Source organism: Halichoerus grypus, chromosome 8 (assembly GCF_964656455.1).
Source record: "Halichoerus grypus chromosome 8, mHalGry1.hap1.1, whole genome shotgun sequence".
NCBI lineage: Eukaryota > Metazoa > Chordata > Mammalia > Carnivora > Phocidae > Halichoerus > Halichoerus grypus.
In genome coordinates, this window is record NC_135719.1 from 136536019 (window position 1) to 136552917 (window position 16899).

At 35.5% G+C, this 16899-nt stretch overlaps 1 protein-coding gene across 12 annotated transcripts in view; it reads right to left on the minus strand.

Moving 5' to 3' along the window:
* The window catches only part of GALC (galactosylceramidase), a 60265-nt gene that overhangs the window by 21694 nt on the left and 21672 nt on the right, over positions 1-16899 (minus strand). For 11 of the 12 annotated variants that reach the window (XR_004921492.2, XR_013440801.1, XR_013440800.1 and 8 more), the window contains 3 exons: positions 10463-10618; positions 7611-7735; positions 5566-5693 (listed from right to left, as the gene is read on the minus strand). Coding sequence is in view for 8 of the 12 variants with exons in the window: in XM_036106034.2 (XP_035961927.1) it covers positions 5566-5693; positions 7611-7735; positions 10463-10618 (409 nt within the window). In the remaining 4 variants the exon portion in view is untranslated. The remainder of the gene's footprint in view (positions 1-5565; positions 5694-7610; positions 7736-10462; positions 10619-16899) is intronic. The other variant, XM_078054064.1, reaches the window with a different exon arrangement.

Here is a 16899-nt window from a genome sequence, read left to right on the forward strand (position 1 = left end):
GAAACAAATAATACACTATATATTAACTAAATTGAATTTAAATAAAAAATTTAAAGAAAGAAATACCTCAAAAAATAACCTTCTTCTACCTACAATCTTTAAAGAGCAAACTAAACTCAAAGTTAACAGAAAGGAATAAAGATTAGAATGGAAATTACTGAAATAAAGAAGAAAACAGAGAAAAATCAACAAAAGTTGTTTATTTGAAAAGATGACCAAAATTGACAAACCTTTAGGTTTTCTAACCAAGAAAAAAAGGAAAGACAAATTACTAAAATCAGGAATGAAAGAGGAACATTTCTACCAACCTTACAGAAGTTAAAAGGCAATATGTAAGGGAATACTATCACAAACACATGCAAACAAATTAGGTAACATAGGTAAAAGAGACAAATTCTCTGAAAAACACAAACTACCAAAGCTGACTCAAAAAGTAACATAAAACCTGAACAGACCTATAAGAAGAGATTGAGTCCATAAACCAAAACTTTCTTGCAGGAAAATTGCAAAATCAGATAGCTTCACTGATGAATTCTACCACACATAATAAAGAATTAATACCAATCCTTCACAACTTATCTTAAACAACATAAGAGGAAGGAACATTTCCCAACTCAGTTTATGAGTTTATTTTATTTATTTATTTATTTATTTATTGAGTGAAATAAGTCAGAGAAATCAGAGAAAGACAATTATCATATGGTTTCACTCATATGTGGAATATAAGTAATAGTGCAGAGGACAATAGGGGAAGGGAGGGAAAACTGAATGGGAAGAAATCAGAGAGGGAGACAAACCTTGAGAGACTCTTGACTCTGGGAAACAAACTGAGGGTTGCAAAAAGGAAGGTGGGTGGGGGGATGGGGTAACTGGTAACTGGTGATGGGCACATGATGTGATGAGCACTGGGTGTTATATGCAACTAATGAATCATTGAACATTATATCAAAACTAATGATGTACTATATGTTGGCTAATTGAATTTAAATAAAATAAAATATAAAAAAAACAAAGATATTACAAGAAAACTACATACCAGTATTTCTTATGAATTTGGACACAAGAATCCTCAACAAAATACTAGCAAATCAAATCCAGCAACAAACAGGAAGATTATACATGATGATGAAGTGGCATTTATCCCAGAAATGCAAAGCTAGTTTAGCAGACAAAATTCCGTCAATGTAATACACCATGTCAATAAAATAAAAAACAAAAACCACATGATCACCTCAATAGATCCAGAAAGGATTTGATAAAATCCAATACCCTTTCATAATAAAAGCACTCCACAGACTAGGAATAGAAGGGAAGTTCTTTAACCTTATAAAAAATATTTACCAAAAAACCACAACTAACATTACACTTAAGACTGGAAGTGTTTCCCCTAAGATCAGGTACAGGATAAGAATGTACATTCTCACCATTTCTATTCAATATTACTAAAGGACAATTAAGGAAAAAAATGAAAGATATCTAGATTGAAAAGAAAGAAGCAAACTATCTCTATTTGCAGATGACATAATCTTGTATATAGAAAATCCTCTAAGAAGCAATTAAAAAACTATTAGAACTAAGAAAGAAGTACAGAAAGCTTGTGGGATACAAGATCAATATGTAAAAATCAATTGTATTTCTATACACTAGCAATGAAAAATCTGAAAATGATATTAAGAACACAATTCACTTACAGTTACACCAAAATAATACTCAGAAATAATAACTGTAACAAAAAGAAGTGCATGACTTATACCCTGCAAACTATAAACACCTTTAAAAGAAGTAAAAATGTAAATATATGAAAAGGTATCCGTGCTCACGCACTGGAAAATTTGATATTGTTATAATGGCAATACTACCCAAATGATCTACAGATTAAATGTAATCTCTGTCAAAATCCAAACTGGCCTCATTGCAGAAATTGACAAACTGATCCTAAAATTTCTACGGAAATGCAAGGGACCCCTAATAGCCACACAGTGTTGAAAACTAACAAAGTTGGAGGACTCATGCTTCCTAACTTCAAAACATATTATAGAGCTATAGTAACTAAGACAGCATAATGCTCCCATAAGGATAGATCTATAGGTCAATGCAGCAGAATTGAGAGTCCAGAAAAAACCCTCACATTTATTGCCAATTGATTTTCAACAAGTGAGCCAAGACAATTCAATAAGGAATGAACAGTCAACAAATGGTGCAGAAACAATTAAATGATATCCACCTGTAAATGATGAAGTTGGATACATATCTAACCCTCTATTAAAAAAATAAAATGGATCAAAGGCCTAAATGTGAGAACTAAAACTATAGAACTCTTAGAAGAAAGCATAGGTATAAATTTCATGACCTTGGATTAAGCATAATTTCTTAAATATGACACAAAAACACACAGAAAAATACATATATTCGACTTCATCAAAATGTAAAACTTTTGTACCTGAAAGGGCATCATTAAAAAGGGAAAAACAACTAATATAATATTGTACGTCAACTATACTGTAATTTTTTTAAGTTAAGTTTAAATTTTAAAAAAGGAAGTGGAGGGGCGCCTGGGTGGCTCAATCGTTAAGTGTCTGCCTTCGGCTCAGGTCATGATCCCAGGGTCCTGGGATCGAGCCCCGCATCGGGCTCCCTGCTCAGCAGGAAGCCTGCTTCTCCCTCTCCCACTCCCCCTGCTTGTGTTCCCTCTCTCGCTGTGTCTCTCTCTGTCAAAAAAATAAATAAAAGTCTTAAAAAAAATAAAAATAAAAAAGGAAGTGGAAAACAACCCACAGAATGGGAGAAAATGTCTACAAGTCCTATATCTGATAAGGAACTTTTATCTAGAATATGTGAAGAACTCTTATATTTCAATAATAAAAAGACAAACATCTCAATTTAAAAATGGGCAAAGGGTCTATAGGGTCATTTCTCCAAAGAAGAAATCCAGATGGCCAATATACACATGAAGGATGCCCAACACCCTCAGTCACTAGGAAAATACAAATCAAAACTGAAATAAGATCCCACTTCACACCTCCAAAATGGCTATAACAAAGGCACAGGCAATAACAATTGTTGGTCAGGAGGATGTAAAATTATTTCTACTTGCCGATCATTTACAAAGAAAATCCAATGGAATCCGCAAAAAAAGCTACTGGAACTATAAGTGAGTTTAGTGATGTTACAGAAAACAAGATCTTCATACAAAAATCTACTGTATTACTATGTACTAGGTACTACTTGAATTAAAAATTTAAAAACTAATATTTATAATAAAATTGAAAATGTGAAATACTTAGCCAAAATTTGGTAAAAGATATGAAATACCTATACACTGAAAACTATAAAATACTATTCAGAGAAATTAAAACCTAAATAAATTTGAGGATATGTCTTGTTAAAGGGCTGGAAGACTTGATGTTGTTCAAATATTAATTCTCCTTAAATTGATCTATAGATGCAAGGCAATCCCAATCAAAATCTGAGCAGGCTTTTCTCTTTTTTTGGGGTGAAACTGACAAGCTGATTCTAAAATTTACATGGAACTACAAGTGACCTAGAAGAGCCAAAACAACTTTGAAAAAGAACAAACTTGAAGGGCTAACACTACCTATTTCTAGGAATTGTTTTATAAACACATGCACACAGCAATCATAGTATTGGTGTAAAGATACATAAATAGGTCAAAGAAACAGAATAGAGTCCAGAAATAATCCTACATATACACGGATAACTGATTTTCTACAAAAGTGCAAAGGCAATGCAATGGGGACTTTCCAGCAAATGGTGCTAGAACAGATGGATACCCACAGGCAAAAACTTCTTAGATACCATAGCAAGAGCATGTTCCATGAAAGTACAAATGAATAAACTGGACTTCATAAAAATTAAAAACTCCTGCTCCTCCAAAGACACTGTTAACAAAATGAAAAGCTACAGACTGGGAAATTATCTTTACAAAGCACATATCTGTAAAGGACTTGGACCCAGAATATGTAATATGTAAAGAACTCTCAAAATCCAACAATAAGAAAAAGCCAACAAAAAATAGGCAAAAGACTTAACACACACTTCACCAAAGAAGATACATGAAGCCCAAGCACATGAAAAGCTCAACATCATCAGTCATTAGGGAAATGCAAACTAAAACCAAAATAAAGTACTATATCATACATACTAAGAGCTAAAATTTTTTATAACTGATCACAGCAAGTGTTCATAATGATAAAGAAAAACTGGAACTCCAATTATGCTGCTGATGGAAATTTAAAACAGCACAACCACTTTGGAGAACAGTTTGGCAGCTTCCTAAAAAGCTAAACAGAAGCATATCATATTACCCAGCCATTCCATTTCTATGTATTTACCAAAGAGAAAAGAAATATATACCCATATAAAACCTGTGCACAAATGTTCATAGCTTTACATGTAACAGCCAGAAAGTAGAAACAAGCCAAACATCCATCAACAAGTGCATAGATAAACTAACTACGGTATGTCCTTACAATGGAATACAACTTAGCAGTAGGTATATCACAACATGGATGAATCTCAGAATAATTACCCTGAGTGAAAGCAGCAAGACAAAAAACAGTACATACTGTTATGATTCCATACTGATTCCATGGATACAAAACTCTAGAAAATGCAAACTAATCTATAGTGACAAAAAATAATGATCAGGGAACTCACAGGATATGAGGAGGAGTAGGATAGAGGGAATATTTAACAAGGGACATGAGTGTTCTTTTGGGGGCTCATAGATACATTCACTATCTTGATTGTGACAATGGTTTATTGAGGATTTACCTATTAAAAGTTGTAAAATTGTGCACTTTAAGTATGTGTTTGAAGGGGATCAGAATATGCCACCAAAAAATAGGCTACTTTGGTATAAAGATTATTTAAAGTTGAAGGTATTTGAGATTCAAAAGATGCCAGGAAAAAGTCTTCTCTGAGTTTCCCTTAGCTTACTCAGAGCAGCAAGTTCTGGAAAATAAGACTGCCACAAATGGATCTACTCTTTAGAATGGATGTACTCCCAGAATGGAAAAATGGGAATAAAACCTACCCCAAATCCCTTCTACAGAGGGCTGTAAATTACAGCCCTGAAGGAGAGGGAAAGACCACTCTCCAGGACAGACACACAGTGTCACAATCATTCCTGTTTGTTCTCCTGAAAATCCACTTATCTTCCCAAAAAGTCATTTATTTTCCATTAAGTGCCCTTCTCCCCTTTCTCCATTACTTACTACTCTAGGTATATAAACCCAAATTCTAACCACCCCTCAGAGTTACTCATCACTGGGTATCTCCCACGTGTATACATGTTGCTTACACAAATACTTTTATTTTCTCCTGTGAATCTGGGATTTTTTGTCAGTTTAATTTGTGGGGCCTCAGCCTCTGAATCTAATAAAGTACAGGAAGAAGTTTCTTCCTCCCCTACATGTTGTTTATGTCAATTATACTTTGGTAAAGCTGGGGTTTTTTTAAAAAGCAAGTGTTTAGTTGTGTTTTCTACTGTTTTTCCAATACTAAGAGAATCAGTGAATTCCATAAAAAACAACAAAGAATTACCATAGTTTCAACGATGATGGTGAGGTTACCTAGGCCATCAGTCAGAGCCACGTAGCTTCCTCCTTTCTCTAAGTGACCAACTGTCTTCAGGTAATACCAACCTGGTTGAGTAAACTGAGTGGTATGAGCTATAGAAAAGCAGAGAAAGATCCAATAAAATAGTGATGGAAGGGTTTCTTTAAAAAATTAAAAAATAAAGCTGTCTACTGGCTTGAGTCTGATCGAACCTAACAAGCTGTTTTCTATTTTAGACGCAAATACTTGCCAACCTCGTGTTTCAACTTTTGAATAATTAGTTCAGTTAAATGGTACAATTGTAGTAAGAATAACTATAGTTAGAATTACTGCTAAAAATAAATGAACCACACTATTAATTCAAGAGTATAAAGGGTTTTTTTTCCCCAAGAGTAAGATAAAGTTATCTCTTCTGAACCTTTGCTCCTCTCTATTTAACCCATCCTAATATAACTGCAAAAAATAAGACTAAAAAATAGTTAACATTGCATATCAAAAATTAAGTTTTATGGTTTCGAACAAGTTTTATTTGCAGAATATATGTTTATTGGGTACCTCCAAAGCTGGCCCTGAAAATGTACAGAGCAATATTCCATGTCCCCATCCTACCCCCAAAACACAGCAACAATATTAGAAGAGTAGTTGACCTAGATAACGCGGGACCAATGATTAAAACATTTAAGTGGTTAGCCAATGAGGACATACAAATATATTTTTGAAAGTACATTTAGAGTTTAGAATAATGTCATAATTTCATGACTAACATCATGACTACAAATCTCTCTGAGGAAAACACATCAAATAAAAAATAAAATCCCCAAAATAAAGGTTTAAAATGAAAACTTCACTTCATATTCAGAATTTTCCTAGGAAAGCATCCTGCCTTTGAAGAAATGGATTTTTTTAAAAGACTGTAATTATGATGTTAAAACAAAATGATCATAAATGTTTAATTTTTTACCAAAAATTATAGAAAGAACTTGAATATTATTTGACAATAGGATTTTTATTCTGTTTAAATTATATTTATTTTTAGTATGGTTACATTATTCATGAAAAAGTGGTACAGTGTCATCCACTGTCCGCATGATCTCAATGTCCCTTGTGACCAAAAACTGATGGTGTAACAAAAATTTTGTTCCTACAGCCCTCTTGATTGTCTTTAAACTATTTTGAAACTCTGTAAATTATAGGTAACTGATGGATGTGTAAATTATCTCCTATCTGGTAAGGACTTAATTGATTTCCTATCTTCCATGCTATGGGAAACCCAACCTGTCTCCATTTGCAATTTATCTCAAATTCTTTTATTCTAAATAAACATATACTGTTTTGACTTTTCCTTTGAATTGATTCATCTGCCTGGTTCCTACTTATCACGAGTAGTATAAAATCTTTAACATATGTTCATTTTTATGTGTGTGACAGTCATGATTTTCCATTTTTCTTAAAATTATCTGTAACAATACTCAACAGTATAAAGCCACAATATCTCACATAGCTTTTACATTTACTTATTCATTTAATAATTCATTTGATTTTGTTAGCACTCTATTCTCATCAACATAACTATACTAATATAAAACAATAAAATGTCTCCAAGACTAGTTTTAAGACTTTAGATACTCTTGAATTGTAATAAATCTTTACAAATACATCATTTTATTAGCAATTATCATAATTTATAATTATACATTTATCAACTATTTCATGTATTTGTTTCCATCACCAGATGATAATCCTTTTCCCTTCTCTCTCCTCCCTTTCCTTTCCTTTTCTAAGAGCCTGGTCTTAGGATAACCAAGAATGGAATACAAAAAGTAGTCTAGTAATCCAAAAGGCTCTTACACAACAGTATGGCAAATCCTGCTTACAACAGAGACACAAACTTAGAACTTACACATGACACGCACATACATGCGCTCGCGCGCACACACACACACACACACAAATTTGTGTAATCCCTTCTGTTTTCTGCTTTTTCTCCTAGACAGAAATCTGAGGCATGAGAGATGGAATGTGAACCATACCTGATACCCAGATAGGAGACTCTACTACATAGTGCCCACTCCATGGCTCCTGAGCAGTCATCAATCCACATCGTCCATAAGGCAACTGTTCATAGTAACTAGCCACCAAATTCCAAGCAATTGTGCTAAAAGGTTGGTTTGATAAAAGAGAAATGCCAAAACAGCTTGTGATCAAAATGTAAATGTCTAGAAGACTGTAGTAAAAAAAAAACTTTATTAGAATTTATATAAATATATGTGAAGGACCAAAAAATGACCACCCAAAACAAGAAAATATAAGTCACCTAAGTTCATTCACATTTGAAAACTCCAGCGCTGGATCCATCTAGTTATTTTTGATGGTGAATTGCATAATTAAAAAACACAAATGTATATGGGGTATATAATTTTTGCTGAACGGTGGTATAGCCAGAAGAATCATGCCCTACCAGTACCAGACATGTCACAGATATGAGTCAAATACAAATAAAGGCTTTATCCATACCTGCTTTCCCTTTGACAGTTGGCCTTAACGTCCCAGTTTCATGACATAATTTTATGAACTTGACTCTGAGCTGCTGCAAAGTTTTACAATTGAGAACTCTTTAAGAGTCAGACTGCCTGGGTTCAAATCATGATTCCACCACTTAACCTCTCTGCACCTCAGTTTCCTCATCTGTAAAACGAGGATAATAACTGTACCTAGCTCACGTGATTGCTGTGAGGAGTCACTGTACTAATGCCTGTAAAGTGTCTAGAACAAGGTTTGGGGTCTAAAACTGCGATGATTCTGTCTCATCTGCAAGTACTAGTGGGTCAGCTGCTGGTCTGCATTTTGGCCCATTCTTTCAGAATTCTACAGCTGGTACTGAACCCTGAAATAGTGACTCTGTGGTTTTCAGGAAAATCCAAGGGGAAAAGGGAAGCTCTGGCCCCTGGTACTGCTGGGTTTCTCACAGCTCAAAAAAATAACAGGGATGCCTAGATGGCTCAGTCGGTTAAGCGTCTGCCTTCGGCTCAGGTCATGCTCCCAGGGTCCTGGGATCGGGTCCCGCATTGGGCTCTTGCTCAGCAGGGAGCCTGCTTCTCCCTCTGCCTGACGCTCCCTCTGCTTGTGCTCTCTCTCTCTCTCTGACAAATAAATAAAATCTTAAAAAAATAAATAAAAATGTTTAAAAAAAAAACAAAACAACAACAACAAAAAAATAACAACAATAAAAAACCCAGAGCTTACCCACAGAATTTCATTTTTTCTTACCAAGTCCTCACTCATCATAAAATGACTTTCTTAGGAAATCAAAGCCTTCTAATTCTGTCAACACAAAGTAGAAATAATAGGTCCAACTTTCAAAAATCCTTACTACCAGTGAAAACTTTAAGAGTTCCCATGATTTTACCCCTGAATTACAAGATGCACAGTATCTTCTCTGGCTAGTGATTGATGTACAAACCAAAAACTACCTGACGAGCGTTCTGTTATATACACAAAAGTCTTTAAAATCTATATACCTCTGCCTGCTTCTCCCTCACCCACTCCCCCTGCTTGTGTTCCCTCTCTGTCTCTGTCAGATAAATAAATAAAATCTTTTTTAAAAAATCTATATACCTCTGACCCAGATATTTATTCCCCTTCTAAGAATATACCCTAAGGAAATAATTATAGATGTGTACAAAGATATCTGTATACAACTGATCACTTCAATGTGTACAAAGCTGTTAACTTAAAATAGAAACAACTTCCATTTCTGGAAGAGAAGAACATTCAATGAGGTATATTTTCTACATCACTGCTTCCCAAACTTGTGGGGCATCAGAGTCAGCTGGGGTACTGATGACACCAACAGAGTCTCCAAAGTCTTCTGGAGAGATTATGATTCAGCAGATCTAGGAATCAGTATAACAACTGTCTCAGGTGCTTCTTGAGACAAGGCAAGTTTGGGAAACCATGTTCTACATAACAGAATATACATAAGCATTAAAAATTATGAAATAGAAGCATGCTTAAATATGGAAAGAAGTTCATAATGCCTTGTTAAGTGAAAAGCACCTTATTTACTAAACATTATATAGTATGATCTTATCTCTACATTAAAATTTTATACATATAAACATAAATGGGAGGACATAACACCAACATATTTAAGGATGGTTACCTCTAGATGGCAAAAATATGGGTGATCTTGTATCCTTCTTTGTACTTATATGCAGTTACTAAATTCTCTGTCATGAGCATGCATTACTCTTAACACCAAATTAAGTTACTAGAACCAAACTCTCCATGATAAGCATCTTTTCTTTTAAAAAGAAAAGAAAAAGAGCAAAGGCTATAAAAAGAATATATCAGCTCACATTAATAGCACAAAAATAAGTACTGGCTTACTTTTGTTCTATTTATTATTGTTTTAGAAAGCAAATTTGAATCTAATTACAGTTAAAGGTTCTCAGAGCATTTAAGAAATGCTTCCCTGAGAAATAAAAAGAGTTGTGTTCTGGGGCGCCTGAGTAGCTCATGTAGGAGAATATCCTTTGTTTTGGGAACACATGCTAAAATATTTAGGGGTGAAGTATTATGACATCTATAACTGTTCATTAAAAGGTATACATAACTTATCAAAAATCACAGAACTGCATAAATTTTACTATAAATAAATTATATCTCAATAAGCCTGACTTTATTCAATACAGATGATATTCAAATATAAAAAAATAGATAAGCTTAGGTGTAGATGTAGGTACAGATGAAGCTAATAAGGCAAAATGTTTACAGTCATCGAATCTAGACTGAGAGAATATGGAAGCCAATTGTACTTTTTTCTTATTGTGTTTCTGAAATTTTTCAAAATAAAAACCTTTAAAGGTTTTCAATAACTTACGCAGTCATGTAGCCATTGATATAATTCTGATTCAATATGCGGCCCAAGCAGCCTGCACCCACATCACTATTTACAGTGCTAAAATCTTCAGAAGACCAAAGCTTCTTCTTAGTCAGCTTCGCATCCTTTACTACGTGGGTCCCAGGATAATGAGCTCTAGAAAAGAAAGGGTGGAAATGGGAAAAGGCAGAACACGCCACTTATTTCTATTTGTTGAGTGAATAAAAACATGTCTTCACCAGTGTTTTCTATTTTAAAACAATGGGCAGCTTGTGGGTAGATGTCACACCAACTAGAAGCTTCTGCTTCCCATTCTTCTGTCTAAGGATGCCCATAAAATGGGATAAGCCTATACCCACACACAGAATAGGAAGGAAGATCACCAGTGGATGGGAGATTTGTTTCTAGAAACCATAAAATGGATGGAAGCACGTTGACAGAGATGGCAGAGGAGGCCACAGCCCAGAACACTCCAGGAGATGAATGAGATGGAGAGAGTATTCAGACTTCGCAGAGGAAGTGGAGAGCTCAGAACAGAAGAAAGGAGTATGAAGGAAGCCAAAAATAAGACTAATGAGTCTATTATATACCTACCCCTAAGTAGAGAGAGAGAAAGACAGCTGGGTATTTATTCCCAGGCAAAAACAAAAAGTCAACAACAACAAAAACCCAGAGAGTTATTTCTTGAATAAAAAGAAGAAACTTCCTTGGGTAAACTACAAATTATCATCCCAAAGCAGTGGTGGTTCTTACCCCTGGTGATTCTGCCTGGTGGAGAAGGCGGGGCCAAGCAGGACTTGCTACTGTCATCCTACAATGCACTGGGCAGGTCCTCACCACAAAGAATTAGCCAGTGAAAATATCAAAAGTACAGAGGTTGAGAACCCCTCCCTTATTCCATTATTTAAGAAAAGTCAGTCAAAGTATAAATGTATATTTATTATTCTGAGTAAAATACTGCCTTAATGATGATTTTGGAAGTTACTGATTACTGAATAAAAACAATTAAGAAATTTCAAATGTGAAATAGAAAATAGATGGACAGTTAACACAAGAACAAGAGAGCACATTAGCTAAGTAACTTTAGGGACATGAGTGTCTACTTTCTAGGACAACAATTATTTACAGAAAATTTAATAACAATACGAGCAGAATAATGGGGACTGGATTATATCATAATTCTAACCTTTCCAGTTTGGTGTCGCAGTATTCATTATGTTAAAAAAATGAAGACCTGTTTTGGTTTGTAGTTATTTAATTCCATTTAGGTCGTGAATCTTTCAAGAAAAAGTCCTATTTGGGAATTCATTCTACCTCATGAAGATGAATTAGGGCACAGCATCAATTTGGCATTTCAGGATTTCATGAGGAAGAAAAGAACATGAAACAGATAATAGAGGACATAAAAAGAAGTATTTGAGAAAAATCAGGTACCAGCAAGATGTTGCAGCATCACTGAACTCTGCTAAAAACAGGCATCTGATTCAGTAGTGTAAACATACATTATACTTACAGAGACCTCAAGAGCAAGCTAGCACCTAACAGGGTTAAGAAATTATTATTCTGGCACTACAATGCCCAACACATGAAGTCTGTTACTAATCTCTGTAACAATTTTCACAAATTTTTACATTTTAGTTTCATAAGAATGAATCTAAAATATCCCAGAACTAAAATATCCCAGAACTTCATTCTATGATCATGATATACAGCCACATATTAATATTAAGACTCAACCCATTGTTACTCAGCCAAATGTATGCTTGGTGTACCTCTGGTCAAAATATACTTGTAGAAAAAAGTAAAAGCCTGGGGGCACCTGAGTGGCACAGTCAGTTAAGCATCAACTCTTGGTTTCAGCTCAGGTTGTGATCTTGATCTCAGGGTCGTGGGATCAAGCCCCACAAGGGGCTCTGCACTCAGCTCGGGAGTCGGCTGGAGACTCTCTCTCCCTCTCCCCCACCCCGCCGTGCTCTCTCTCTAAAACAAATAAATAAATCGTAAAAAAAAAAAAAAAAAAAAAAAAAGTAAAAGCCTGGGAAGTAATATGCTATTGTGTTACTAATATCTCCAGATGTTAGGATTCTGAATAAGTTCTAAGTCTATCTTTACAAGGTTTCTACGTTTTCCAAATTTTCTATAGTCATAAATTATTTTTATAATCTGAAAAAGTATCTCTTTTAAAGTTACAGATAACTAAGAGATCCAAACACAATACTGTTGACAGTTTAAACCAACAGAAATATGAGGTGAGCAATACATGTATAATTTTAAATTCTGTAGTAGCTGCATTTAAACAAAGCAAAGGAAAATTTTCCTGATATACTTTGCTTAACCCAGTGTATCCAAAATATTATCATTCAACATGTAGTTAACGTAAAAAATTAATAACATTTTACATTTTTTAAATATCAAACCTTTAAAATCCAGTGTCTACTTTACACTTACAACACACCTAAATTCAGACTAGCCACATTTCAAGTGTCCCCTAGCTAACCATGGCTAGCAGCAACCATATTGGACAATACGGGTTTAAACTCTTCACAATTTCAGAAATAGGCAGCCAACAATCCTATCTGGAATGGTAGAGCCTCACTATGAGATAAGCTGCTTGACGAGAATCCACACTGATTAAGGCAGGAACACTCAGCGGGAGGGAGAGACAACATTCAGGCAGTAGGGAGAATGGGGCCCAGAAGGAACAGACCCCAGAACGCACTATGACTGCAAAACAAGAGTTTCCACAGTGCAGGCCAAGTACAACATGAAGGGGGGCAGGGAGATCTACGCTTCCCATGGAGGGGGCAGCCAGAGAAATGAAGAACTCCTGAACAAAATCTCAATATACCACAATAACCTGAATTTGGAAACAATCCAAATGACCATTAACAAAGAACAGATGGATAAATTGTGACTTATTCCTACAACTGAATGCAAAACAGGAATTAAAATGCACCATGTCTATACCTGGCAATATGAGTTAACCTCAAAAATACGATGTTGACCAAATTAATAGATACTCTAAGATGTCCTTTTTTTTTTTTTTTAAGATTTTATTTATTTATTTGAGAGAGGGAGAGTGAGCAAGAGAGAGCACAAGCCAGGGAGAAAGGCAGAGGGAGAAAGAGAATCAGACTCCCCGCTAAGCAGGGAGCCTGAGGCAGGGCTCCATCCCAGGACCCTGCGATCATGACCTGAGTCGAAGGCAGATGCTCAACTGACTGAGACACCCAGGTGCCCCTCTAAGATGCCATTTAAATAAAGTTTTTTTATTTAAAATCAATTAGCCAACATATAGTACATTAGTTTCAGATGTAGAGTTCAGTAGTTCATCAGTTACATATAACACCCAGTGCTCATCACATCACATGCCCTCTAAATAAAGTTTTTAAACAGGCAAAATTAGTCTATGATGTTAGGGCTAACATTAGTAGTTGCCTTTGGCACCAGAGGAGGGGCAAATGATTGGAAAGATTTCCAAGGGAATAGCTGCTCAGATACTGATAATTTTCTATTTCTTAACCTGGGTGGTGGTGACGCAGGTATGTTCACTTTGTGACAATTCATTATGCCATATTTGAGATGAGATTATTAGACAACAGAGGTATAGGAAACTAAAATGAGAGAATTATAGAATTATTATAAAAAATACATTTTAGAAATGAAGACAGGAAAAAGAAACACAAGATAGAATAGACATTGTGGAAAACACAATAAGGAAAATAGAGGCTAGCAAGGATAAAAGTATAGAGAATCAAACAGAAATAATAGCAATGGTTTGAGAGAAATAGAGAACAAAGGCAATATGCAAACAAGATCCAAAATGCATAACTGGGTCTTCTAGAAAGAAAACCAAAGTAATGGAGCAGGATAATTACTTAAAATTTAAGTAAATCTTATTGAAATAAGAAAACACTTAAATACAGATACTGAAAAGGCATATAATATACACCTGGAAATGTTAAATAGTATATAACTACTAGACTTTAAAGTTAAGGAAAAATATTCTTTGGATATACAGGAATTGTGCCAAGTCATTTATAAGGAAGAAGAAAATAAGTCTAACCAAGGCTAATACACTCGAGAATGGCAGAACCACAAGACCGAAGAGCACCTCGTAGAACACAGTTGCTCGATCCTCTTGCATACTGTTTTGTACTTTTACTCAAGAAATAAGCATCTATCTTGCTTTAATCACATTCTGCTTTGGTCTGTGAAGACAATTTAAAACAATTTAAATGATATCCTAACACGTGGAAGCTAGAGATGGAGACGTCTGACATAGTTCAGTGATCCAAGAAGCCAGGTTATAGTTTCAATTATCTCACCATGGAAACAGAACTAATTCCTTATACTGGAATATAAGATAAGCATACCTACAAAAGGATATTTGCTATTCTTGGAGACAGTTTCATTGACTAATATGAGGCTTTTTTTATTATTTCCATTTGGCAAAAACAAGGAATTCCAGGAGCAAAATAAAATGTTTACACAAAAAATAGGAAATACTGTTTAGAGGCCTCAGACTACAAAGAACGTAGTGGCTTAAAGAAAAAGAGTTTATGGGGCGCCTGGGTGGCTCAGTCGTTAAGTGTCTGCCTTCAGCTCAGGTCATGATCCCAGGGTCCTGGGATCAAGCCCCGCATCGGGCTCCCTGCTTGGCGGGAAGCCTGCTTCTCCCTCTCCCTCTGCCCCTGCTCATGTTCCCTCTCTCGCTGTCTCTCTCTCTCTGTGTCAAATAAATTTAAAAAAAAAAGAGTTTATGTTTCTTCCATTTAATCATCCTAAGTTGAGAGTCAAGGTTGTTGGAAGCAGAGCTTGTATCTTCTCCTTAGTCAAATGGTTGCCTCAGATTCCAGCCAGTAGGAAGGAAAAGGGGTAGAAGAGAATGTACCCAATATCCTAGAGTATAAACCCTCAGGTGTTACTTATCAATTCTGCTCTCATTTCATCACCAGAAACTTAATCATATTGTCATATCTTTTTTTTTTTTAAGATTTTATTTATTTATTTGACAGAGACAGAGAGAGCACAAGCAGGGGGAAGTGGCAGGCAGAGAGAAAGGGAGACTTCCCGCTGAGCAGGGAGCCCGATGTGGGACCGATCCCAGGACCCTGGGACCATGACCTGAGCCGAAGGCAGATGCTTAACCGACTGAGCCACCCAGGTGCCCCATATTGTCATATCTTAACTGCAAAGAATGCTGATAGTCTTGCCTTGGGCCCAGGAAGAATAGGATAGGTTTTGGTAGACCACCAGCAGCTTCTTCTGCATTAGGGTAAGTGAGAGGCCCAAGAGAGGGGGGAAACAACAACAAAAAAAGAAAGAAAGAAAAGAAGTCTAGCATCAGAATTCTCAATTGCAACATTTTATGTAAGTAACCAATGGAGTAAATTTTATGACATTCAAGGATTAAGAAAGTGTGAGTCAAGGAGTTTGTATCTAGCCAAACTGTCCTTCATATATAAAGGCCACAGAAAAAGAGTTAATAAACATGTAAGAGATCAAGAAATATTGTTTCCATTAGCACTTCCTGAAAAATATGACAAATACTAAGCTTTTGACACCCAAGAATCTAAGGAAGAAACTTCAGCAAAAGACTTGAAGGTGAACATTGCATATGCTTAATGGTAGAACTAGACTAAAAGAAAGAGTAATTTAGTACATAAATGTTACATGTTCTTTTTTTTTTTAAGATTTTATTTATTTGAGAGAGAGAGAGAATGCACAAGCCAGGGGAGAGACAGAGAAGCAGACTCCCCGCTGAGCAGGGAGCCCAATGCGAGACTCGATCCCAGGACCAGAGCCAAAGGCAGATGCTTAACCAACTGAGCCACCCAGGCGCCCAAATGTTACATGTTCTGATAATGTATAACTAATATAGCAGACGCAAAATAGGAGGAGGAGGAAAGAAAATGAAATGTAAAGAAAGTTTGCCAACTGTCTGGGAGTTAAAGGTTACAGCTTGCAGCTGACAAATCAAGACAGTAGAAGCTTAAGCTCATGTAAGAGTACAAAGATTAAGAAATTTCGGTAATTTAAATTCCATTGTAGGAGCGAGAAGGAGAGAAAGAGGGAGTAATGAAATAAGTTTCACATTGCTTATAGTAAACCAATACATAATAACTAAATAGAAAAGGAACTAAGAGTATTAGTATAAACATTTTCTCAACTTCAACACTATTGACATTTTAGCCAGATAATTCTTTGTTGTGGGGAAGTTATCCTGTGCTTGGAAGGATATTTAGAAACATCTCTGGCCTCCACTCATCACGCCAGTACCAATCGCAAATATTTCCAGGCATTACCAAATGTTCCCTGGGAGGCACATTATCCCCAGCTGAGAACCACTGGTGTAAAGGTATCAGTATAAATGCAATCAATAGAACCAAAAATCAAACCTTGCTAAATAACAAAAAAGATACCCCCTTCAAAAA